General features: G+C 38.5%; 1 protein-coding gene across 4 annotated transcripts; it reads left to right on the top strand.

Annotated features, from left to right (window-relative positions):
• Positions 1-27,136, top strand: LOC129759719 (glucose dehydrogenase [FAD, quinone]-like). 4 transcript variants are annotated; one of them, XM_055757237.1, is made up of 3 exons: positions 1-209; positions 281-595; positions 751-2,414. In XM_055757237.1, the coding sequence occupies exons 2-3, from the start codon at positions 305-307 to the stop codon at positions 2,305-2,307; spliced, it is 1,848 nt and encodes a 615-aa protein (XP_055613212.1). In that variant the 5' UTR covers positions 1-209; positions 281-304; the 3' UTR covers positions 2,308-2,414. The 4 variants fall into 4 exon arrangements, with proteins under 4 accessions (XP_055613212.1, XP_055613213.1, XP_055613210.1 ...); XM_055757238.1 differs by lacking the exon at positions 751-2,414 and adding an exon at positions 25,483-27,136 and having other exon boundaries at positions 2-209; XM_055757235.1 differs by lacking the exon at positions 751-2,414 and adding an exon at positions 17,364-20,219 and having other exon boundaries at positions 3-209.

The raw sequence follows: 27,136 nt of genomic DNA, 5'->3' as shown, positions 1-27,136 counted from the left end.
CTAGATAGACCTACAATATCTAGCAGTCAGTCAGTAAGTCAGCTATCAGAATTCAAATAAGTCTCGCTGCCATAGATACAACCTAATAGGGTTGTATCCTATAAATTTTATCGCCGAATGGGACTCGTCATTCAGTTCCCGAGTGGATTTCCGACAGAGTGGATTACTTTGAGAAGGGGTTTTGTTTCTTTCCAACAGAGAGTGGTTTGGTCCGCATTGTGATTTAAAAAAAACTAGAGATCTGGAGCTTACAGATTGTTGTTTTTTTTTCGTTTTGTAGATCTGACTGAGGTCAAAGTTCAGGATGGAGGCGCTGCTGAATAGTCAGTGTGCCGCCCAGAGTGTTGGCCCCGCCAATCAGCTCTTTGCGATGCTCATTCAAACCATAATGGCCGCCCAGTGTAGCATTTCGCCGCCGGACATGTGGCCCAAGGACTACGGACCGACGGCCATCAATGAGGGGTTGCAGGAGTACGATTTCATTATAGTGGGAGCCGGATCAGCCGGGTCTGTGGTGGCCAATCGCTTGTCGGAGAACCCGGACTGGAAAATTCTGCTGCTGGAAGCTGGCGGCGATCCACCGATCGAATCAGAGGTAATTTCTTCCGTTTTCCGGTTTTGTTTTTTACCCAAGGGTTGAGCACTAACACATTGCTAACATATTCCATATTTCCACATGAACTCATCCGTACTAACCGTTCGTCGTCGTTTGGTGGTGGTGGAATTGGTGCCGTTTTTTATTCAAAAAAGATTCCGGGATTATTTTTGTACACTCAGAAGAGTTCGGTCGATTGGGAGTATTATGCGGAGCAATCGGAAAGATATGGTAAAGCGATGCCAGGAGGAAGTTTCTGGCCCAGGGCCAAGATGTTGGGAGGTTGCAGCTCAATGAATTTCATGCTTTATGTGAGGGGCAATGAGAGGGATTATCGGCAGTGGGCTGAACAGGGTTGTGAGGGTTGGAGTTGGGAGGATGTTGTGAAATATTTCAAAAAACTAGAAAACAATAAGGATTTTGCTGAGGGTAGGTTCCATTCCAAAAGTGGAAGGGTTAAAGTTTCTCGTTCGAATTCTAGCGATTTATTGGCAAACATTGTTATCGAAGCGATGAAAGAGAGAGGTTACCCGAAAGTTGAAGACATCAACGCTGAAGAGTACTTAGGAGTTGTTGAATTACAAACCACTATTGATAAAGGGTTGAGACAGAGTTCTGCTAAGGGTTATTTAAAAGGGTTACAACGCCAGAACTTGAATATTATAAAAGGAGCACATGTCCTAAAAGTACTTTTTGAAGATAAAACTGCAATTGGAGTCCGATTCAAATTGAACAATCGTACAATTATCGCTACTTCTAGGAAGGAAATAGTTCTGTCTGCAGGAGCAATTAATACTCCCCATATCTTGATGTTATCTGGGATAGGTCAACGGGAGGAATTGAATCCATTCAACATACAAACGATCGCCGACTTACCGGTCGGTAAAAATCTCCAAGATCATGTGATAGTCGCTTATTTTCTAACACTCACTTCATCAAACGAAAATAAGAGGGACCTAGTTTCCGAGTACTTTAATTATCTCCATGATCGATCAGGCAGCTTCGCCGGTATTCAGGGTACTCATCTATCACTGTTCATCAACACTCGTTACAGTAAAAGCAAATACCCGAATCTTCAGTTCCATTACTTGTTTTTCCAAAAAGGGGACTCTTTCCGCCTTTCTCAATTTCTCAAACTGATGAAATATGATAATCAAATCAATCAAACAATATTCGAAGCTAATCATGAGAGGGATATCGTTGTCGTATGGATCACACTGCTGAATCCAAAATCCGTCGGTAAATTGGTTTTAAAGAGTGCTAACCCTTTTGAAAAATTGAAAATACTTCCGAATTACTTCGACCATCCGGATGACGTTCAGCAGCTGATCGAGGGCTTAAAACGGCAAAGAGAGTTCCTGAAAATCAAAACTTTCGAGAAACACGACGCGACTGAACTGAAATTCGACATCCCAAAGTGCAACTCCTTCAACGGAAACAGCGATGAATATTTGAGATGTTATATTGCGTACTTTTCAACGACCATCTACCATCCGGTGGGAACTGCCAAAATGGGTCCCCCCGGTGATGAACAAGCCGTTGTTGATCCTCAATTGCGGGTTAAAGGAGTGAAAAACCTACGCGTAATCGATGCCAGTATTATGCCTACTATCGTCAGTGGAAACACCAATATCCCGACAATTATGATTGGTGAAAAGGGTGCAGATCTCATAAAGCTCACCTGGAAGCAACCAGCTCATTCCGACCTTTAACGATTCATATCAAAGCATAATTCCATACGTGTGAGAAAAACTAACCAGGTTAATGTTGTGCCGTTTGATTTTTGTTGGCCTCTTTCTTCTGGTTTCTTATAATTAATGTGTTTCTAGCTGGTGCCACTATTCTTCCCACTGCAAAACTCTAGCTACGATTGGGCCTATCGGGTAGAGAAGTCCAAGCGTGCTTGCAAGAGTATGCCGAATGGATGTTTTTGGCCTCGAGGAAAATTGCTTGGTGGTTCCGGAGGTATCAATGTAATGGTTTACATAAGAGGTAATAATCGTGACTACGATCAGTGGGAACAACTTGGCAACACTGGTTGGGGTTGGGCCAACGTCCTGGAGTACTTTAAAAAGTCGGAAAATAATGTAGATCCTACCGTTGCCGATTCGAATGGGGGGAGGTTTCATGGAAAAGGTGGCTACTTAACAGTAAGTTCGTTCAAGATCAGTGATCCACTGGCTGATCAAATTATGGAAGCTGCTAAAGGCTTGGGATATCCGGAAGTGGTAGACATGAATGCCGAAACCTACATTGGATTCAATCGAATGCAAGGTACCATCGTAAATGGAACTCGTTGTAGTCCAGCCAAGGCTTTCCTGAACTCTGTAAAAGACCGCCCAAATCTGCATGTAATCAAACACGCCATTGTTAAGGAAGTTCTATTCAACGTAGATAAAACCGTAAGTGGTGTTAAATTTTTACTCAACGAAAAAGATGAGCTGCAGGCTAATGTTCGAAAGGAAGTCATTGTGTCAGCTGGAGCAATCAATACTCCACAACTGCTCATGTTATCTGGAATAGGACGTGAGAAAGATCTAAGAAAGTTGAATATCACCACCATTTCGAATCTCAGTGTAGGAAAAAACCTCCAAGATCACAATGTGGTACCGCTCTTCTACAAAGTACGCAAATCGACTGCGCCACCGTTCAACGTCCAAACCGAATTCGTAGATCACATGTTGGAGTTCTACACCAAACGAACTGGCCCTCTAGCCGAGCACGGAATCACTGGTGTAACGGGATTCGTCAACACAGTCAATACGACAGACGCCTACCCCGACATCCAGTTCCATTACTTCTTATCACGCAAACAATCTCAAAAAGCAAAAATGATTGCATCGCTCATCGGCTACGAAGAAACAATAGCCCAAACTCTGCTAGCAGCCGAGCAAGAAGCCGACATTCTAGGGGCGTACTCCGTTCTCCTAAATCCAAAGTCTTGGGGAAAAATTAAACTCCGCTCCACCAACCCTTTAGATAAACCCTTCATCGATGCTGGTTACCTCTACCATGCCGACGACATCCGATCCATGATCGGAGGCATCCGGGTTCAGCAGAAGATCATGAGCTCACCAAACCTTACACCTTCGGAACCCGAACTGGTCCGCTTCGACATTCCAGGCTGTGCGGCCGAAGTCTACGACAGTGATCGGTACTGGGAGTGTTACATTCGGCACATGGCAACCACCCTGTATCATCCGACGGGAACCGCTAAGATGGGTCCGGATACGGATCGGGAAGCGGTTGTCAATCCACGGCTTCAGGTTCGGGGTGTTCAAGGTCTTCGGGTAGCCGATGCCAGTATCATGCCGGCAGTGGTCAGTGGCAATACCAATGCTCCAGCGATTATGATTGGAGAGAAGGTTTCCGATATGATCAAAGAAGATCATGGGTTTGTTGAAGTGGCGGTGAATGTCGAGGAGAAAGACGAATTGTGAATCTTCTACTTTAACTTTAATTGAACTACTTATGTATATTTATGAATAAACGATGTACACTTTTGTTCCGTTGGTTTTTCTTCTGATGGAATTGCACAATCCATTTCAGGCAAACAAGATAACTTAAGATTAACAAGATACTTAGAAAATTTAGACTTTCCCTCTCGTTTCTTAGCATAGAAGATAACAAAGATTAGGAAACCAAATGTTTTAATCCAATGATCAACTTTCCCGAAGATCGCGAGTAATTTTGACTTCTGAGAAGAAAGTTTTAGAAGTTTTTTTTACTGAATTTTCCCCAATTTTGAATAATACGTCAATTTCGACCTTTTTGTTAAAAATTTTAACCCAAATTGAATCTAAGATATTTCTTAAACCATAAGTCCAATCGTTTTGTTATTTTCTACAAAGTTCTTAAATGATGTAAAATCTGTAAATATCAAATACTCGAAGACTTTCTTCAGCTGTGTCAGAAACAGTTGCAATGTCATCTATTTAAATTTCTTAAAATTGTAGAATTTAATTTTTTCAAAGTTGTATTAGGATATTGACAGTTCTTTACGAACACTACCTTACCGAAAGGCCTCAGCCCTCACCTAATCAATTTGAAGTATGCACAACACATACTTTTTCTAAATTGTAGTGATTGAAACGTAATAAGAAACATTTTCAGCTTCTCTATCACTCACTCACTACTGCCTAAACTCTCAAAATTTCTAAAGATACCATGCTTAGCAATTTAACATTTTCTTCATCTACTGAAATGAAGTTTTTGCATACGTAAGGCGCGTACATGACTTTTAGAAATCTGCAAAGTTGCAATCAAATGTGTAGGAAATGTTGATAGTTGAAAATTGAGTATAAAAATATGCGAGAAATAAAAAGAGAGCAAATATTCATTTTTTTTTGTAACAATCTGGCAACTCTGATGAGGCCAAATCCAAATCAAGTTTCGAGGTTATGTCAAAGGCCAACCAGCCATCAATACGATCGACCGTATATTATACCGTATAATATTTTTGCTTAAAAATGCGTACATAAAGAATAGTAAAAAGAAAAGGATACTAAGAGTATCTTGTTATTCGGGTTTAAGATCTTTTATATAATTAGGAATTCATTTAAAATCATTGCTTTCGAAGTTATAAAAGTCTTTAGTTGTTTTAATGAAGGATCTTGAAGGCTTGATTTAAAAAAAACTTTTTTAGGGTTCAAATCAGTTTATTTTTTACTTTTGTAAACTCGTAACCTTCAGATTTTAGATTTAATCTTTGTTTTGTGGTTTGCAGCAAACCAATAAAATATATTTCCAGTAGAATTTTCCTGAACCTGAAGATTCAGTAAAAGTAATTTTAGCAACAATGAATTAATAATAATCAATAATTAATTTCTTTATTAAAATTCTGTGATCAAAAATTAAATTTAGATATTTCAAAGAACGCAATTTTGAAAATGAGTTCAGTTCTTATTTAATAATAGTTGTTTTCACCTGTTTTGTGTTTCGTTCTGGGCAATTTTGAATTTTAAGTACGAATCTTAATTCTGCGTGATGAATCGGAATAAATTTTTTATAATTTCTAATTTGAAATCGATTTCTAAATCAAAATTTTTAACAAAAATTCCCAATAACTATGAACAGAATAGACAGAATCCTTAACCAGAAATCTCTTATTTGAATTTTGAATCTTTGATTTTCTATATGAATTTTTTCTGCAATTATTAATTCGTAATTCAGCTTGTGAATCTGAATGAAAATTCCGAAACTCTGATTTTTCAATTCTGGATCACCATTGGCATTATGGAACTTATTTAAGTTTCAATTCTGCATAAGAATTAAAAGTAAAAATTCAAAAAATTCAATCTTCAATATGGTTTGTTATTTTAAATATTTTCTTTAATATTCCAGAATGATAAGTTTCGATCATGGAAAACGAATTAAATTTTAGTTTTAAGGAGTGTATTCGCAAAAAATGCAACAATTTGTTTTGAGAAAAACTTTTGAATACATGTATGTAAATTGATGAAATTTTCAGCGAAAATACCTGGTAATGTTATGTTGATAAATGCAGATTTTTGTGAAGTTTTATCACTAGAGCTACTGTTTTTGAGATATCGTAGAAATGGAAAAATTGTTCGACTTTAATTTTTGGGCAAAAAGTGCGCCATCTATTATTAATACTTTGAACCACCTTTTTTTTCAAATCAAGGCTTTTGTTAATTACGTTTGCCGTTTCCTGAAGCATGACTTTCAAAATAACTCAAAATTTGGCCGATAGTCCTCCTTCGGCGCAAAAACAACATATTCGACTTATCACTCCACCACTGTTTTTGCATAATGAGACAATTCCAGATCCAACTAAAACAGAGTACAAACTTCGTGAGATCTGATAGAAGCTTTGCAGAAAAAACGGTCGCATTTGAAGGAAGTCTTCTTGGTATATTTAACCATTTATCGTGTCAATCATTATGAAATACTGAGTAATTTGCAGTTTCCATAGATAGTTAGCCTTCTCAAGTTTAAATACGGTCGAGACTTGTCAATAGAAAGTTTCTGGTTGGAAACCTGCCAGTTGACCGCTAAAGAGTTCGTTTTGCTGTCCACTACAAAATTTTTTAGAATATCTCTCAGCAGTCCAAATATTTTGCGCACGATTTGACCACCCTTTTATTTTTTTTGTTTATTTCACCGGTGGGCAAGGTTGCCGAAAAAATTCTGTGTTTTGGCGAAAACCAATTCTCAATTTCTGAGTTTCTGTGATTTTACCAAAAAAAATTTGTAACGATTTTTGTGACGCAATTTACTGAACACTATTGAAAAATTGGGTCTTTTTTACATTTTTATTGAGCAAAATCAAATATATTTACCAATCTTACCATATTTTTCCAACCTGAATTTAAAAACTCGAAATTTATAATAATGTTAAAAATAAAAATTTTGGAAACACGCACAAAACTTGAAAAATCTGTGAAATCTGTGAATATTCCCAAAATTCTGTGTTCTGTGACACAGATTCTGTGATGAAAATTTGCTCAAAAGTCTGTGAAATTACAGGTTTTTCTGTGAATTCGACAACCTTGCCGGTGGGCAGCTTTTCTACCTTGTAGAAATGAAGGCAGGCCTATCTAAGTCAGCTAGACGAACCAGTCATAAAAATTTGACTGATTTATCACTTCCTCTGTTCATATTTTCGGATTGAGATTGAAAAAAACCTCTCACATTCTTCTAACTTCATCACTGTGTTTGGGTCTCCTTCTGGGACTTTTCTGGATTTTTCTCGATCCTGCCCAAAAAATGTTGTCAATGAACTTCAGTATTGGACGCTATCTCAAAAACCATTTGACAAATTGTCACAAAATTTTGTACACGTACACATTGCATTACTAGGTAGCTTTACTGAAAATTTCATCGAATTCCATCAGTGCATTCAAAAGTTATTAAAGAAACAAAGTGTTGCATTTTTTTCGAATACACTCCTTAAATGCTAAACCAAGATTCGAATCAGATTTTGTCCCAATGATGAACCGAACTGAAAATCAAGAATAATAAACTGAATACAGATTTCATAATCCAATCATAGGCATAAAATTCGGATACGATAATAATTGGAACCAGAACATCGGAAATAATTCTAACCTAAGGTCACCAGATATTTTTCCACACTAACCCGGGCAGGGCAAATCTGGGCAATTTTATCTAAAATTCTTGCAAAATCCAGGCATTCGATTTCAAAACTTACAACCCAAAATGTGGACAATATCCAAGCAAATTTAGGAATTCTTCAAAGAAAATCAAGAAGAAAAAATCTATCATATTTTTTTTCGTCAAAACAGTTAATTTGGATAAACTTTGTTAAAAAAATTGTTTTGGGACGCAAAATACATAATTGTTATCACGCAGTTTAAGTTTTTCTTAGATTTATAAAAAAAAATTAAAACATTCGGGTAAAATCCGGGCAATCTGACAACCTTAGTGAGTTTAATCTTATTGAAAATTCGACATTTGAGACTAAAGACTGTACCGTAAATTCATGTACCAACTTCTGTTATGAATAACTTTTAATAAAATATTTATCAACAAGTGAATTTTTTTTTCAATCTGTAGTAGAATTGTGGGTTTGAGACAGAGGTGCCAGGTGTCCTGATGAGTCATAATTTGTCCTGATTTTCGAAAGACCGTCGTTTTTTAATTGTCCTGAATTGCCCTTATTTTTGAAAAATGGTCCTTAAAATGTACTGAAATGTTCTGATTTTCAAAAAATTTCTATATTCTAATTAAATTTGAAGTTAACTTATTAGGATATCGAGCAAAACTGTAATAAAATAGTCTAACCGATGATAATCTTGGGTTAAGATGAAATGAACAAGGTGTTTTTCCATATGAGTACAGGCCGGCCTAGAGTCTTCTCGCCTCAGTTGCATAAATAAAAGCGTCTACAGTACCTGCATTTCACCATTATTTATGCAATTTCATCAGAATTAGTGATGTCCTGAAAAATCCTGATTTTTTTCTTCATGGTGTCCTGATTTTTGACAAAATCACCTGGCATCCCTGACCTGGGATATGGTTCCGAGGTTTTGGCCTTAGTTCTGAGTCGAGATTGTTGCTCTTGATTCACTTTAGTCGTTCATCGAAATTTGATAAAGAATTTAAAATTTCGAGTTTAGAACATTTAGAACATTAGAACATTTTGCTTGAACATTTTTGCACCCTCATGTGGGGATTTAACCCCCAAAACCAACCCCTATGGCCATGTCTCTGAACCCATAATATCTAGCCAAAATTTGTATCCTTGATTGAATGGAGGATAACAAATAGATTCAAAATCAGTGTAATCAATGATCGATTTTACTCAAAATCGATTAATCCCAAAATCTCCACACGCCATATCACGAAAACAAGAACTGATAGACAAAATCTGGCAAATGATCCGAATTCAGGACGCCAAAATCTTCCAAAAACAGTTTTTAAACCATAGGTATCAAAAATGCTGTTCCCTAGTGGTATGTAGTTAACAATTCTATCTGTAAACTCTTCGATTTCAGATATTGATTGAGAGAGAGTTTTAATTATTGTATCTGTGAAGAACTTTATACAGAAATGTATGTGTTGACCGATTTTTGTTTTCTTCGTTTGTTTTTCCGATTGAATTGCACAATCCTTCGAAGGATTTCTGTACAGTTTCAATCACCGATTTTTCGTGTGCTACACCTGGATTAGGCTTTTCGGTTTTGATTCCCCTACTAACTCCCGAAAAAACGTCCGATTCAGATTATAGAAATGAGCGGTGAGTTGCAGCGGACCCGCGTAGACTGGGAATATAAGGCTGTTCCGTCCCGAAGGCATAGCATTAGCAGCGCGGCTGGCGTTAGTTTACCCCAGGGCCTGATGCTCGGTGGGTCCGGATCGATCGATCAAATGAAATACTCCCAAGGATTCCCCAGCAATTTTGACCGATGGCAGCAGCTCGGTAACGATGGGTGGGGATGGAACGATGTTCAGCCTTACTTCAACAAAATGAGAGGTCTTTTAAACGTTGGTTCTTACAAAAATAATGACTTGGTGGATAGTTTATTGTTAGAGGCCGCACAGGAGTTAGGTTATAACAGTTCAGTGGTTTCTAATGGAGTTGAACAGATAGGATATTCGACCTCAAAGTATACAATAATCAATGGAACACGATGTGGTCCAGCAAAAACCTTTCTAAATTCTATCAAACAATACACGAATTTACATGTTATGAAACACGCTTTTGTAACGTCGATTAATTTGAGTGCAAACAATACCGCACAGGGAGTCTCATTTATACTGAGGAACAGAAAACCTTTGGTAGCAACTGCTAAAAAAGAAGTTATAGTTTCAGCAGGGACGTTGAACACTCCAAAATTGTTATTACAGTCGGGGATTGGCCCAGCAGAGGATCTCGAATCGTTAAACATTACACTGAAGGTTGACTTAAAAGTGGGACACAATCTACAGGATCCCGTTTCTTTTCCTCTTTTCGTTAAAATGAGTTTACCTGCTGTCAGAAATTTACAAGTAACCTTGCAAAGAGTGTTAAGTTTATTTGAATTTTCTATGAAACGTAGCGACCGAATTTCGTTTCACAATGATATTGTGAACGTAGTTGGGAAAGTCAATTCCCTTAACGTTTCCGATTCTACTCCAGACATTCAATTCGACTATCAGCTACTAACCAAATTAGACGACTCAGCGGCTTTGATTACTGAAAATCTCGGTTACGACAGCTACATAGTTGATGCTATTAAAAGGGCTCAGCTTCAAAATGACATCCTGGTAATTTGGATTAGAGTTCTCCAACCGAAATCGAGAGGTCAGGTCAAACTAGCGTCGGCCGATGTTTACCAAAATCCTTTCGTAGAAGCGGGATACTTTGAGGATTTCTCCGATTTGAAAACGCTTATTCGTGGTATAAGAATTCAGCAACTGTTGCTGCAGACTAATTCGTTCAGACAATCAAGTACGCAGCTGCTTCGATTATCTTTACCATCTTGTGTGTTTATCCAATTCGATACCGATGAGTATTGGGAATGTTACATTCGACATCTGTCCACTACGTCATACAATTTGGCCGGGACTGCGAAAATGGGGCCGGATTCGGATCTGGATGCTGTGGTCGATAGCAAATTGAAAGTGAGGAATGTTCAAAATCTGAGAGTGATCGATGCTTCGATAATACCCGTTTTGCCAAGTGGTCCCATCAATGCTGTTGGCATGATGATTGGGGAGAAGGGAGCAGAAATGATCAAAAAGGAGCACTTTGTTTAGATGCCCGAGCTTTTTCCAATTGAGAGTTTTCAATGATCTCATAGAATGTAAAGCGTTCTCGAATGAACATTTTTAATTTTTGTTGAAATCTTCCTCGGAAAGTCATTTTTACAAAACAATAAAAGAAAAACATACAACAGGTATAACAAATAAAGCCAATAAAAAAGCCAAAATAGAAAACAAATCCATTAAACATTTCATTAAGAAAATTTAAAATAAAGATTGAATTTTTTTTGTTGTTGATACAGATTTCGGTTGAGATTTTTGATTTTTTGTACGTGTGTGGTAAGAAGTCAAAAGATTTATATTTCTCCATTCACACTGAGGTGAAGGGTATGACGCAAATACTAGAGCGCCCTTATCTAGAATTCTTTTTTTCTCAATCAGCGTGTCCTAATCTAAGCATTCCGACCACTTCTAAGGATCTATGTATCGATGTCTGAAATCTGAGGATTTTTAAAATTTCCTACGGATGTCTAGCATTTATTGAAAATTATAGCGATTTTCGAAGCACTAACATAAATTTTAGCTGATGACCAAAGAAGAAAAAAGTTTTTCATGTTTCATTTCTCGAAAAAATCAGTATGTCAAATCTACAGATTAAACGGTTTTCAATCTGGAAAAGCTGCTCTCAACAAGATGCGAGAGCCAGCGTTGCTAGATTGCAAACCTCTCAAATCCATAGGTTTGGCGAAAAACGAAAAAGTACTCATTTTGAACATGATGACCTTTTTTTTTGGCCGACAGGTAGAACTTTAATTTACCCGTATAATTGCCTGACAATTTTCGATCATCCGTAGAAAATGTATAGGGAAAGCTGAAAATCTGTAGATTTTGAACATCTATCCGTAAATTCATAGATCTACGGAGAAATCCGTAGATCAGACAACACTGGCGAGAGTACTTTCAAGCAAAAATCTCTTATTAATCTGTATTTTTTCCGACAGAAACCTGTACCAAAATTTGTACCAACGATATATGTAAACTAGGTGCAATTATCCAACATTTTTCCATTTCAACAACTCCAGTGTTTGTAATTGTTACAATTTCAAATATTGTAACCGTCTCTTCAAGCAATCTCAATTATGAATTATAAATATTCCATTAAAGCAGTATAATCTACATGGTGTACTTAAGGAAAGGTCGCTCTGATATTTAGTATAATTTAGGAAAAGTCTGGTTTATTTGGCAAATCAAAAAAACAACAAATTTCCCAATAAACATTTAAAGTTTTATAGTAGAAGCCTGCAAGTTTAGGTTTCATAAGAGGCTTAGAAAGTGTAACAAAACATTCGGTGTTACTTGGTTGTGTGGTTGAATTTTCAAACCGTTCAAACCGAAATTTTTGAGCGGTTATATAAGAACAATCATGAGAGGTTTTTTTGGAAGCCCAGAATACAATTTAAAATCTGCAGTTGAGTTTTGATGAATTTTTTTAAAGTTTTTTTTTATGAGTAATTCCTAGGTTTTGACCAAATTTGTCCGGATATTGTCAAGATCTTTGATTGTAAAATTTTGAATCAAATGTCCGGATTTACCAAGTTTTTAGATAAAATAGCTCAGATTTGTCTGGCCCGGATACGGGCAGAAAAAATTTTGCCAACCTTTAAATTATTTAAAGCTACATATATTTACACCAAATGCCAAATATCTGTACAAATCTTTACCAAATTATAAAAATCTGTCTTTTTACATACAGATTCTTTACCAAAAATTATTTAAAAATATATATATTTTTCTAGATAAATCTGTGCATGTGGCATCCTTGCTTACAGCTCGTTTAAACTCGGATAACGAACGAGTGGAGCATGATCAGCAAAAAAAAATGTTGCACGAATTGAAAACAGAGTTGTTTTCTCTCTTCTCTCATCCAACCTTGGTTACAGCCAGTGATGCCACATTTAAATCGGTATTTTCGAACTCAAAAAAAATCATTTTTCGGTCCGCGAATCCGAAAAACCGGTATGAAAATCGATACTTTGGGGTATTTAAAAATTGGTTTTCGGTGTGATTCTAAAATCATTTGTTGATTTTTTTTAAATAAATGCCTTACAGTATCCTGTATGCTTGCTTTTTTCTGTTGCTGTTCTGCATACTATACTTTCTTCTCTGTTATTTTTTTACGAAAATTTTGGCCACTTTGGATTTTCATTATTGAGGCATTTGATGCTAAAAAAGGGGTATAAGTTCATAAAAGCAAATTTCGAGACTACACACTTTCAAGTTGTTACCTTTTTCAAAACAATTTATTTCTCTTCCGAATAAAGAGGTATGTAAATAAATTTCTAAAAATCTGAAGAAATCACCAAATACAGTTTAAAACAAACATGAAAATTCGTTCCGTATTATTAACTTAAAATCAATCATTTTTGCACTTATCCCTCTATGGATCTGAGGGCATTAATTGTAAAAAATTTACAAATTGAAATGCTTTTGTTGGTTTCTCAAATATTGAAAAAAAAAAAACCTGAAGCTTCCTTGTAATAGTCTCAATCAATAAATTTCTTCGAGTTATCGATTAACACATGATTCCTTACGGGTGTGATCCTTATTGAATGTTTTAACATTTTTTTGAGTTTTTATTTTATTTTGAAAACTCATACATATTTAATCTCATGAGATTAACTGGATTAATTAACTGGCTATCTTGGCGCAATTATAAAAATTATAGAATATGTTATAGAAAACAATAGTTTTCCAAAATTCCAACGGGTAGTTAGCACTTCATTCGTGGATTTGTCTTTAAACTTACGACTATCTGAAATAGAATGTTACTTTCCTTTAAAATTTTAGTTATTCGATTGAAATATTGAAACACGTTCACTTATCATATAAGCTTCAAGTGTTTCTTACTTAGCTAACTCAATATTATTTGGTCGTCTTCAATTTAACAGAAAACCCAATATTTTATTAATAGACTGAAATATGTATATCTTACATTTTGTACCAAAATCTTAAAAATCGGTATGAAATTGGTATGTTTTGCCAAAAATCGGTATTCGGTATGTACAGATTCTTGGTCGAAAATTGCTCAAAAGTCGGTATAATACCGATAAATCGTTCCATCCTCATCAACATATTAAATAGTATTATGACTAGCGATCAAAATTACCTAGTAGACAAAATATCATGTTTTTAGAGGTCTGCCTATTTTCCAGAAATTCTCCGGGTAGGTGGCAAAAATTGTTACAAAATTCTGTTGTTTGCTGTTTCTGGTTGCCAAAGAACTCTCGATTTTTCCAAGTGCCTTGACTTTTCAGTTCAACTCATGGAACTCAAAATAAAGACAGAAACATTAAGTTTAAAAAACAAACGTTTAGATCTCTCGTTACAAAAGAAAAACACGTAGTGCTCAACCTTTAGTTTATACACGTTGAACTAGCGCACAGTTGTTCAAATCCCCAAAAAGCGGGAAAAAAGTGCAGTTTTCAAGTCAGCTGTAAAAAATTTTACTATTCAGTATTCGAACCTTTTATATTCAAGGAACGTTTTGATGTAGGGTACTTCTATCCATAAGGCTGTCGCGGAATGAAATACCAACGAATATATTTTGATAGATTTTGAAGATTTGCTAAGTTTTTAGTGCCTTCTTACACAAATGAGTTCTTAAAAACAATACCTTTTTAATAAAAATGATTACCAGATATTCAATTAAACACTGAAAATAATCAAAATTTATTTTAACTATGGTAGCTAGTTGTGGAAAGTGAGCAAATGAAATAGGATTTTAAGCCAAGATGATTGCTTAAAACATCCTCACCATTGATTTTATTGGTTGTTCAAAGTATATATTCAAATTATCGTATGATGGAAAACTGCGGTACATTGTTGTTTTATGTTAATTTGATGATTTATTAAATTTTTAAATATCCTATCAAATGTCCTCATCATTTTTTGGACAAATGACCCTCCTCTCAAGGTGCTGTTCGGTAAGATGTTAACAAAACCACGCGTTTTATTCTAAATTTTGGAGTGGAATTTTTCATGAATACAGACCGATTATCGAAATGAAATATCGATCTTCTTTTTTATTTAGTCCTAAATTATGATTAGAAGAATGCACGACAATTACAACTTTCGATCGGGTTTGAGTAAAAAAAGTGCACTGAAAATCGAATCGGTTAACTTGTCGCCAAAAGCAGCAGAAAAATTTGGTTGAAAACGACACAGTTAAAATTTAAATTTTGATTGAGCAAGCGAATTCAAAAGTTCCGCTAACTTTTGAAGACCGCTAACTCCCATATATTTGTTTCAAACTCACGTTTATTACTGACAGAAGTATACTTTTAGTAATTTATCAGGCGAAAGAGATATTGGAAAATCTTATGACTCCCATATGCGCTCCAGATGAAAATCGTTTCATCAAATGGTCTTAGTGGAGGAGTACGCACTAGAATCAGGAAATGTTTTTGTGCTAGAATTAGAAGTGTTACTGTCATCTCAAACACCGGCCACGGCCACGCAAATTAACTTTTTATCCATCAAAGCGCTGCTCTTCGCTATATGCATAGAAGAAGAATCCAATACAAGTTAAACAATACTTAATTATTTTAAACATCCTTTTATCACCTCATGGATTTTAAAGTGGTTGATATTCACTAAACACAGTTTTTTTTTAATGATTCTACGGATCGAATATCTCAAAACTATGAAGTTTTAAAAGCTTCGATTTGGCTTGAACTCATCCATGATTTTTTGCAGAATTTTGAAGAAACGTTTACATGATTAAATGTTAACTTCTATGTTTAAGGTTGCCCGACGCACGTAACTGGGCTGGGCGAATCCGGCTATTTCATCAATTAAAAACCTGGCAAAAATCGGGCATTTGATCTCAAAATTTTAAACCCAAATTCTGGGCAATATCCTGGAAAATTTGGGAAAAAAATGAGCAATTTAAAAAAAAATCAACAAACAAAAGACTTGAATCAATATTATTTTCATCGAAACACATTAGCAGATTGAAATTGTATTTAAGCCTTCCAAAAAATTGTCAATAATTATTTGGTTCAAATTAGCTTAAGAAAAATCGCTTTTGGACGCAAAAATCAAAAATTAAAATGACTCGATCTGAGATTTTTGTTTGATTTTGCGAACAAAGTGTATAAATCAGGGCAATTTCAATGGAAACCGGGCATCCGGCCGGACCGGGCTTTTAGAAATTTAGTTTCAAAAATCCGGGCAAGTTTGGATAAGACTGTGTAATCTGGGCATGATTTTTCTTTTAACTCTGGAACAAAGTGTTCCATTTGTGACATTTTATAGGACTTTTTATACACCTCCCATGGAACTAACTTGAACGACAACTTTAAAAAAAGAAATAAAAAAAGGATTTTTTTCTTAGCACCAAACGTCCTCAACAAAAAAAAATATCTTAAAATCAACGGCTAGTTTTTGCTATATTTTGAACATTATAGCTTTGAGTGGAACGCTGTTTGATTCTTAAATGAAAATTTTAAAGTATTTATTTATACAGAGTAAATCAAGCATCGAAGCGGATCGATGCCTGAAATCTGGATTTTCTATGGATTAACAATAAGGATTTAACACACTGCGGACCAAATACGATATATTTAGTTTTTTCGCTTGCCATAAGTATGCTACACATAGAAGCATTACTCAAATGTTCTTTTTTATGATCATAGTTTATTCGACAAAATTGAACACAACACTTGCTGTAACTCAAAGCAGCTAAATTTGTGGAATTGGGTTCAATGATTTCTGAGATATAGAGTGTCGAGTTTTGGTGTTTCTCAGCTATGACTTTTTCGCGGTCCATTAGGTGTTAATTTTGAGTTCGCAGTTCGAACTTTGTTTTGATCTCTTTCCTAGAGAAAAAGAAGATATGTGAACTGAAAGTTTAAAACACTCGATTCACAGCAAAATTTAGTAACAGGTTACTATTTAAATGGAACACATTATTTCGAGTAGAAAGATTGATTTTTCGATCGGGTGACGAACTTCGTCTTTAGTAGGCTCACCCAAATGTCCATTCTAGATCGACACTGGAATTTAATTTTAAACAATATTTATTTATCAACATGTTCAACTGACTCTATGATGCGTAGTTTTTTTTATTCAGTGCACTTAAACTAACCATGAATTGCAATACCACGTCACTGCTACTGAAGTGAGAATTCTCAAGCACCTTCTGTTTAAAAAAAAAGTCAATTGACATTTAGTTAAATTTTTCGAAAACTGAAAAAAAAATCACTAATAGATTGGAAATTTCAAAACTATCGATTTACCTCCAGTGGATCGGACTCGGAAAACAATCCACCATCATCAAAAGGACACGGATTATTTATCTAACCAGAGCACCTTAGACAAGTGATGTCAAGCCGTACGCATCACCAAAGACAAAGCTTAGGTGCCTTCGAGAGCAGAGGAACACCCAAGGGTGCGTACGAAGGCATCGGCAAAGATCCTGTTTGGACTTCGTTTGACGCACTTCTTAGATTACGTTGATTTCGATTGTTTTTTTTCTGGTGAGGGTTAACTTCGCTGTTACCGATCGCTAAAGCTGTGACTGTCCGTCCCCTTGTAGATCGTCGGTTTGCAGGACAGCCTTGTGGGATCCAACTACGATTGGCAGTATATCGCGGAACGATCGACCCGGTCCAGCTTGAGCATCGTGAATGGGACCCACTGGCCGCGAGGAAAAGTGTTGGGAGGATCAAGCACGATCAACGACATGGTTTATATACGCGGCAACAGGTTCGATTATAATGAATGGAAGGCGATGGGCAATCAGGGTTGGGGTTGGGATGATGTGTTGCCGTACTTCCTGAAATCCGAAGACAACAAAGTACCGGAAGTTGTGAATGCCTACGGTGGAAGATTCCATAACGTGGGAGGGTACCAGAGTGTTGATACGTATCCTGATTTGATGCCTTTCAATAGGGTGGTGCAGGAAGCTTGGCGGGAGGCTGGCTATCAAGAGCTGATCGATCTAAATGCTATTGAACATATCGGATTTGCGCAAATGCAACAAACAATCGATGGTATTACAACGGCTAATGCGGCAAAGGCCTTTTTAACGCCGATAAGAAACAGACCTAATTTACATGTGATAAAGAATGCCTTCGCAACGTCTTTACACATGTATGGCAAAGAAGTGCGGGGAGTAAATATGGTGGTTCAGGGCACACAACTACAAGCGTTAGCTAAAAAAGAAGTGATCCTATCGGCGGGGTCCATCAATACCCCGCAGCTTCTGATGCTTTCGGGTATCGGTAGATCGGAAGATCTGGTACCACATAAGATACTTGTCCGGAAAGAGCTTAATGTAGGAAGAAATCTGCAGGATCACGTTCAAGTTCCAATTTTCTTCGGACTGGGGAAGCAGACTTCCGACATCGTTAAAACCCGTTGGGAAACACTTATGAATTTGTTTGACTTCACCTTCCGAAACCGGAGTCAACCGTTTGGTCAAACTGGACTCTTGGGGACAATGGGAATGCTCAATACCCAGAGCGATACAGAGCAGTCTCCAAATGTTCAGTTCGTTAACGTTTTCATAGCTAAGGATAACTACGATGAATTGCAAACTTATTACGATGCAGGTTACAATGAAAATGTTTTGAGTTCTTTGGCAAGTCACATTCAATCGCAGGACGTTGCCGCAGTTTTGACAGTGGGGCTTAATCCCAAGTCCCGGGGTCGTCTCGGCCTCAAATCTACTGATCCGTTTGAACATGTCTGGATTGAAACGGGGTACTTCAATGTTCTGGACGATGTGAACGTCATTATTGACGGAATACGAATTCAGCAAAGGTTATTCAGAACATCTGCTCTAAGCAATTACTCCCCGAAGTTGTTGAAAATCAATATTCCAGAATGTGATTTCACCGAGTTTGATTCGGACGAGTATTGGGCCTGCTACGTTATGCATATGAGTACGACCCTATATCACCCGGTGGGCACGGCCAAAATGGGACCATCAACAGACCCTGAAGCCGTCGTGGACCCAGAACTGAAAGTTTACGGCATAAAACGATTGCGAGTCGTCGATGCCAGCATTGTGCCCGTTATTGTTAGTGGTAATACCAATGCCCCGGTGCTCATGTTAGCGGAAAAGGGAGCGGATCTGATCAAAGTCGAACATATGTCGGCTGCCAGTTTGTTCAATAGTGCGAGCAACAGCACTCTGAAAAATCCACTCGTAACTATCGATGAGAGTGGTGCAGAGTTTGTTAAGAAATCGTATCGAGGGAAAAATTGGTACCAAACCAGCCATTTTATGAAGCATTGGAGCAAGGTTGACAATTCGATCAATACGATTGTTCATAGCTAATAGATTTTTTTTTATTTACGAGAGTAGAATAATGCTTCACTGAGAGGCCTGTTTTGTCAAAAAAGAAACAAGGAAACAATTAACGTGAAATTTTTTAACAATATACATTTGTTATGTCATTAGGGACAAATGAGGACCACAAGAATCAGTTACAACTTTTGATGGTTACGAACAATAAACGATGGGTATTGTAATCTTTCACTCTGGATATTTCCTCGTATATTATTGGCACTTAAGAGTTGATCCTTCACACGTTTGCTTAAAAGTTCCTGATTGTTGAATTGTTATCTAGTGCTATAAATTTTATAACTCACGGGAACTTCGACTGACGTACTAAAAAGTGATGTAAAAACTGAACTCGTATATTCTAGACTAAGGTTGCCAGAATTCTTTCAGCACGTATCACTCAACAAAAATAAAAAAAAAAAATTGAAAAAAAAAATTTTTATCATCAAAATTTATCGACAGATTTAAAATCGCATTTAAGATTAAAAAAAACCCTTCAAGATAATTTTTTAAAAAACTTGCTCAAAAGTTTCGTTTTAATTGGTTGAATAAAAAATTTTACAACAAAATGTTTTTTAAACTGCCAAATAAAGTGAATAAATGCAGGCTAAATCCGGGCATTTTTCGAAGAAATCCGGGCAATCGGGCAGGGCCGAACTTTTTCCAAATTTTATATTAAACATCAGGGCAAACCCGGATAAAATTGGGCAATCTGGCAACCTTATTCTAGACGCAATTTTTGCAAATAGATTATGTAAACTGTTCCAAAGAATCCTATTCCAAATAGTTTCATATACTACAGATTTTATATGACCCTTCCCATACATTCTGTAAATCTAAGTTTAAGATCATGATTGTGAACAAAATACTGAATACGAAATGGTTTTTGAAATCACTTTTTATATTCAGCATTATTTTGTTGTTGCTGAGGACTGTTCATAGGTGAAACATACTAACATAAAAATAGTTACCAGTACAAATCATGTTTAAACGTTTTTATTTCATGTGTAGTTAATCGAAGTTAGAGTAGTCAATATCGTAGGAAATGTGTAAAAATCTTTAACAGCAAAGAAAATGAGACGATAAATATATTGAAAACAATATCTATGCATTTTATTTCCTATCATAAGAAATTTCTTGAACTTAATGGGTCAGTAAGAACTCAGCTAATCGAGAAGCGAAATATCTGTACCTGCTTATCAGAAAAGTTGCCTAAAATCCCATTTTCCTAACACTGTAACTGTGAATCAATTTGGACAAAAGTGCCTCGTAGTGCTCGACATCAGAACAAGGTTGCCGAAATCACAGAAAAATCTATTATTTCACAGAATTTTGAGCAAATTTTCATCACAGAACAAAGGAAAAAGAAGAAAAATTTTTCAGGAGATTTTCTCTTGTTGTAGTATGCTTTTACTGACTCTCCTCGACTTACTTACTTACTTACTTAATGATCCCGCGCCGATCCTCCGGTGTATAGGGCCGTGGTAAAAGACCTCCACTGTTGACGATCCGGAGCCAGCGTCTTTATCTGGTCCCAGTCAAGATTCTCGTCGACAGTTCGGATTTCAGCGGCTAGGCTTCGCCGCCACGAGTTTCTGGGCCTGCCTCTTCTTCGATGACCTTCTGGATTCCAATCTAGCGCCTCTCTGCAAATCACGTTTTCATTTTTTCGCAGCGTGTGCCCAATCCATCTCCACTTACGTTCCCGAATCTCGATTTCTAGCGCCCTTTGATGACACCGGCGATGTAATTCCTCATTCGAGATCCAGTTGCCAGGCCACCAAGCGCGGATGATATTCCGCAGGCAGCGGTTTACAAATACTTGCAGTTTTAGCGTCGTCACCGCATATGTGCACCAAGTTTCGCACCCGTACAGCAATACGGATTTGACGTTTGAGTTGAAGATTCGGATTTTTGTTCGTAGATAGATCTGACGTGACCGCCAGATGTTTCGGAGATTCGCAAACGCAAATCGGGCCTTTCTGATCCGGGTTTCGATGTCTTTCCTGGTACCACCATAAGGCGTTATCTGGCTACCAAGATACTGGAAGCACTCCACTTTCTCAACTTGCTGCCCAGCTACCATGAAACTGGAGGGGTTTGCTGTGTTGATCTCCATCGACTTGGTCTTTCCGACATTGACTTCGAGACCTGCTGCCTTGGAACTTTCGGTGAGGTCGTCGAGTTTGCTCTGCATATCCGGTTGCGTTTGGGCGAGCAAAACAATATCGTCAGCCAAGTCAAGGTAGTTCAGATGCTCCATTGTTGAAGGATTCCACGGCAATCTTCGGTTCGGTGCACAGTCGATCGATCCATTCAGAATCTCATCCATTACGATTAGAAAAAGTAGCGGTGATAAAATACATCCTTGTCTCACTCCAGCAGTTACCGGGATTGGTTTGGACAAGACACCGTCGTGCAAGACCTTGCACGAAAATGCCTCGTACTGTGCTTCGATGAGATGTACTAGTTTCTCTGGGACCCCTCGTCGCCTTAGAGCCGCCCAGATGTTTTCATGGTTAAGTCGGTCGAATGCTTTTTCGAAATCAACGAACACCAGCAGAAGAGAGTCCTGGAATTCGTTGATTTGTTCCAGTATGATTCGTAGCGTTGTGATGTGGTCCACACATGATCGTCCGGATCGGAATCTAGCTTGTTGCCGTCGGAGTGTAGCGTCGATTTTCTCCTGGATCCTGTTCAGGATCACTTTGCAGAGTACTTTGAGGGTTGTACAGATCAACGTTATGCCTTGCCAGTTACCGCACTCTGACAGGTCTCCTTTCTTCGGGACCTTTACGAGGATACCCTGCATCCAGTCGGCCGGGAATGTTGCAGTATCCCAGATGTCAGCGAAAAGACGGTGCAACATTTGTGCTGACAGGGCAGGGTCGGCTTTCAGCATTTCAGCAGGGATGCAATCGATCCCAGGTGCTTTGTTGGATTTCATGTTTTTGATTGCCGCTTCTATTTCAGCCAGCGAGGGCGCTTCCGAGTTGACGCCATTAATGCGACTTACTTTTGGCGCTTCAAGCTGCGGGTTCTGTTGGCCATCGCTATTCGTGACTCGGAAGAGTTGTTCGAAGTGCTCAGTCCATCGTTTGAGCTGATCTGTTCGATTGGTCAATAACTGACCTGCTCGGTCTTTCAGCGGCATTCTTGCATTAGTCCTTGCACCACAGAGGCGGCGAGAAATGTCATAAAGTAATCGGATATCTCCATTGGCTGCGGCTCTTTCTCCCTCTTCGGCTAGGGAGTTTGTCCAGGCTCTCTTGTCTCGTCTACAAGCTCGTTTAACTGCCTTTTCCAGCTCCGCATATCGTAAGCGGGCGGCTGCTTTGGCTGACCCGGTACATGCCTGCTCAATTCCGACTTTCGCCTTTCTCCGATCATAGACCATCCTCCAAGTTTCATCCGACATCTATTCACTTCTTCTTCCACAAACTTTACCGAGAGTACCATGGCTCGTCGTGATAAAGGCATTCTTGATTTCACACCACTGTTCTTCGACTGTTCCGTCTGTCAGCAGCTCCGAGGCTCGGGATTCTAGCTGTTCAACGTATGCCCTTTTCACCTCTGGATTCTCCAACCGGCGGACGTCGTATCGACACCCGACTTTCTCCTAGCGCCGTTGGACACGCGCAACTTTCAGTCGTATCTCGCCAAGGACGAGGTGATGGTCAGATGCAATGTCTGCGCTTCGCTTGCTGCGGACATCAAGAAGGCTCCTTCTCCATTTTCGGCTGATGCAGATGTGGTCAATTTGATTTTCTGTTCGGCCATCTCGAGATACCCAAGTGACCTTATGTGCTGGTCGATGGGGGAAGAGCGATCCACCGATCACCATGTTGTTGTTACCACAAAATTCTACAAACAGCTCACCGTTTTCGCTCATCTGTCCTAGGCCATGGGGTCCCATGATACGCTCAAGGTCTTGATTGTCGGAGCCAATCTTTGCGTTGAAGTCGCCCAAATGGATTTGAATGTCGCCCTTCGGAATTATCTTTACCACGCTGTTCAGTTGACTGTAAAACTGCTCTTTCTCCTGCAAGTCGGCAACGTCAGTTGGCGCATAACACTGGACCATTGTAAGGTTTCTAACCCGTGTTCTAAATCTGCCTACGATTATTCTTTCGTTTATCGGTTCCCATCTAATGAGGGCCGCGTAGGCCTGCGGGCTTAACAGGAAACCAACTCCTCGTTCCCGAGTAGCATGTTCTCCTCGTATGCCAGAGTAAAGCAGGACTTGCCCGGATTGTATCTTGTGTTCTCCAGTATTAGGCCAACGGACTTCGCTCAGTCCCAAAATTTCAAGCTTGAGGCGGCTAGCTTCTCCAGCAAGTTGAGCCAGCTTGCCTTGTTGAGCAAGGGTTAAAACATTCCAAGTTCCAATTCGTGTCCCTGTTTTCATGCTAAAAGTCGTCGCCAAAGTTCCAGATCGGTCATTTCTTTCGGATTCCGTAACAAGTTTATGAATCGGGAGCAGTAGGTTGTTAGCCTAAAGTCCCTATCCCGAGATGGGGCTGCCATCTTGGACTTAGCTGGCGGGAGCCGCATTTCATAAGTTCAGCCGCTTGCTGCAAGACAGACGCTGTTTGAGCCGCCCCTGACCTGGAGAACAGACGCTCAGTTGTTGTTGCACGCCGCCCCTGACCTGGGGAACAGACGCGTGCGGCCACCTTCTCAGTCTGCATGCGACCAAAGCATCCACCGGGGTTGGGTACCCGATCTCCGCTTAGGTTACTCGCATCCCTGCCGGTACCAAGGGGAGGTAGAGATAGGAGTTGTGAATAAGAGGTGATATGACCACTATGGGGTCTCGTGTTGCACATTATCCACCGTTTACCAGCCACTCTCCTCGACTGACCTCGACTATGTTCAACTTACTGAACAAATCTTAGGAGGTCTTAGAAGATATTTTAAGCTATTCTCATATTTTTTTTCGTTTCTACTTGACAGCCAAGAATCCAAAGAATGTAACTATTTGCTTGGTTGATTCGATTTGATTGTATATAAAAAAGTTTTAAGCATTTCTCAAAAGTACGGGAACTTCATTATCACCCTGTTTATAAGACTGAATCGAATTGGGGTCATTTTTTAATTTCTCAAACCCTGGGGTCTTAAAAGCTTCGTCTTGGTTCAAAACTCATCCATGATTTTTTGCAGAATATTTATGTAATGTTTGCATAAATAAATTAAAACTCGTAGGTTTGATGGGAAAATTGAACATTTTTTTCTGAAAAATCAACATTTTTTTAATTTCTCCTGTGGAAACGAGCCTGCTCATGGTTTTTGTACCAATTTATAAATTCTCTAAAGACATTTTTTCGCTGAACATCTTCGTCGAAGATCGTCACTTCGTATCTTATTAGGCAAAAAAGTTATTAGCTGTGTAACAGGGGTATGTCTTTTGACATTGAAAAACAATAAATTCAATTGACATCACTGCTGGTGCCTCGCGGTGAATTGCTTGTTAAGTAGTCATGCAATACCACGCTAGGCACCCAGCAGTGATGTCAGTTGAAATGATTGTTTTTCAATGTCAAAAAACATGCCCCTGTTAAACAGCTAATAACTGTTCTGCCTAATAAGATACGAAGTGACGATCTTCGACAAAGTTTATAAAGAATTTATAAATTGGCACAAAAACCATAATCAGCTCGGTTCCACAGAAGAAACATAAAAAATGTTTTTTTTTTCAGTATAAAATATTCTATTTTCCCAAACAAACCTAAATGTTCAAATTTACTCATGTAAACGTTACTTGAAAATTCTTCAAAAAATAGGAATGAGTTTTGAACTAAAACGAAGCTTTTCAGACCCCATGAGTTCGAGAAAGTCAAAAATTAACCCAAATCGACTCAATCTGCTGTATATTAATCATCGAAAATAATTTAGGCTTATTATACAGATTACGTTTCAAGTGGGTAAATGATGTAAATATAAAAACTGTCAATAATTCGAATCTCAGAGAAAACGGTGTTTAACAATCAATGTGTGTGTTCTTTTAAAAATTAAAATGTAAATCTGAGCCCGGAAATGTGTTTTAAAAGTTTTTCCAAAGACAGTGTGTCAACAATTCACTTATTTTTGTTTTATATGATTTTTTTCGTGTTCACGTGATGGTTCTGGAAGTCCAAAACATTTGGTGTCTCTCCTCAAAATTAATTTGTTTACTTCTGCACCTTCAATGTGAGTGCTGTTCAGAAACGTTTTGTTACGAAACTTTGTAAGTAATGTCAATGTGGCACCACTGCAAGAAACGAAAACCAATGAAGAGTGAGCACCTTGCACAGCATCAATCACCAAGGTTGGAGGCAAGTCCAACGGCACTTTTCAAACAACCATCCCCCCATCATCGTTCCAGATCGCTGGAATGTACATGCCGCTTACGAAAACTCGATACGCTTGGCAATACACGGTCGAAAAGACCGACTTGGCTAGTCTTGGCATCACAAACGGAACGTATTGGCCGCTTGGGAAAATGCTCGGAGGTACAAGTTCGATGAGCGGCATGCTGTACGTCCGAGGAACCCAGGAAGATTACGATGAGTGGGAGCGGTTGGGCAACACTGGATGGGGTTGGAACGAGGTTACAAAGTATTTTATGAAGTCGGAGAACAACAAGTCACCGAAGATGTTGAACAGATTCCACGGAGTAGGTGGTTATCTGCCGGTAGATTATCCGGAGGGCTCACCGTACAATGAAGTACTGCTGCGGGCAGCTCGAGAAGCAGGTCATAAGATCCTGGCCGATATCAATGAAGGTGAACAGGAAGGTTATGCAGCCGTTCAGTATTATATCGATGGGACGAGGTTGGGCAATGCGGCCAGATCTTTCTTGAGACCGATAAGGCATCGTGAAAATTTGCATCTGATTAAAAATGCCTTGGTTACATCGGTTCACTATGGTCCCGGGAACGAAGTTCGAGGTGTTGAAGTGACAATCCAAGGAAAGTCAACGATAAGAGCTTTCGCCAAGAAGGAAGTCATTTTATCGGCTGGTGTCATAAATACACCTCAAATTTTGATGCTCTCTGGTGTGGGTAAAAGCGAAATGTTGAAACCATTGGATATACCGTTGAAAGTTAACTTGAACGTTGGAGACAACTTACAGGACCATATTATGGTCCCTATATTTTTCGGACTTGGAAGACCCTTGTCTGAACCAGATTCCACTGGTGTAAGTGCGCTGTTGGAAAGCTTTACCAATAATCGTAACCAACCATCTGGAATAGACAGAGTGACAAACGTATTAGGCTTTGTAAATACTAAACCAATTTTTCAATCCAAACCAGATATTGAACTGCACAATCTGTTTATTCCACGAAATATGAGCGAGTCATTGATTTTCTACGAATCGATTGGGTACAAGCCTCATATTATGAAAATCATTGAAAATCTGGTGCGTAAACAAGACATCGCTGTGGTCCTTGTAACCGGTTTGGATCCTAAATCCCGTGGTAGAGTATCCATCGTATCTGCAGATCCAAATGAACAACCTAAAATAGACGCCGGATACTTCATAGTGGAAGATGATCTCAAAGATCTGATTCAAGGAATACGCTCGCAGCAGAAGCTGCTCGAAACAGCTTCTTTCAAGAGCTACGAAATTGAGATGATAAACATCAATCTCCCCGAATGTGCCGACTGGAAGTACGATACCGGTGACTACTGGGAATGTTACGTGCGGCAGCTGAGCACAACCGCTTTCCATCCGGTTGGGACTGCCAAAATGGGACCGCCATCGGATCCGGAAGCAGTTGTCGATGCGAAACTTAGAGTGCATGGGCTGAAGGGGTTGCGTGTTATTGATTCCAGCGTGATGCCGAAAATTGTTAGTGGTAACACTTATGCCCCGGTCGTTATGATTGCCGAAAAGGGTGCCGATTTGATCAAGCAATCTTGGGAATAATAAGGTTTTTTTTATGGCATAACAACTTATCCATGGGATGTGTTCCAATATTTTGTCGTTACCGGATTTAGTGAAATAAATGATTTTAAGTTTTAAGCCGCATATG

The sequence above is a fragment of the Uranotaenia lowii genome, unplaced genomic scaffold, assembly GCF_029784155.1.
Source record: "Uranotaenia lowii strain MFRU-FL unplaced genomic scaffold, ASM2978415v1 HiC_scaffold_254, whole genome shotgun sequence".
Lineage (NCBI taxonomy): Eukaryota > Metazoa > Arthropoda > Insecta > Diptera > Culicidae > Uranotaenia > Uranotaenia lowii.
Note: the sequence above shows the minus strand (reverse complement) of the source record. Positions and strands in the feature narration are given on the sequence as shown.

What these genes read in the sequence shown, in the direction of transcription:
- LOC129759719 (XM_055757235.1), top strand. Translation starts at nt 305, where the DNA reads ATGGAGGCGCTGCTGAATAGTCAGTGTGCCGCCCAGAGTGTTGGCCCC. An exon ending in ATCCACCGATCGAATCAGAG is followed by an intron (nt 596 to 17,363) that starts GTAATTTCTTCC and finishes GTCCCCTTGTAG; the next exon opens with ATCGTCGGTTTGCAGGACAG.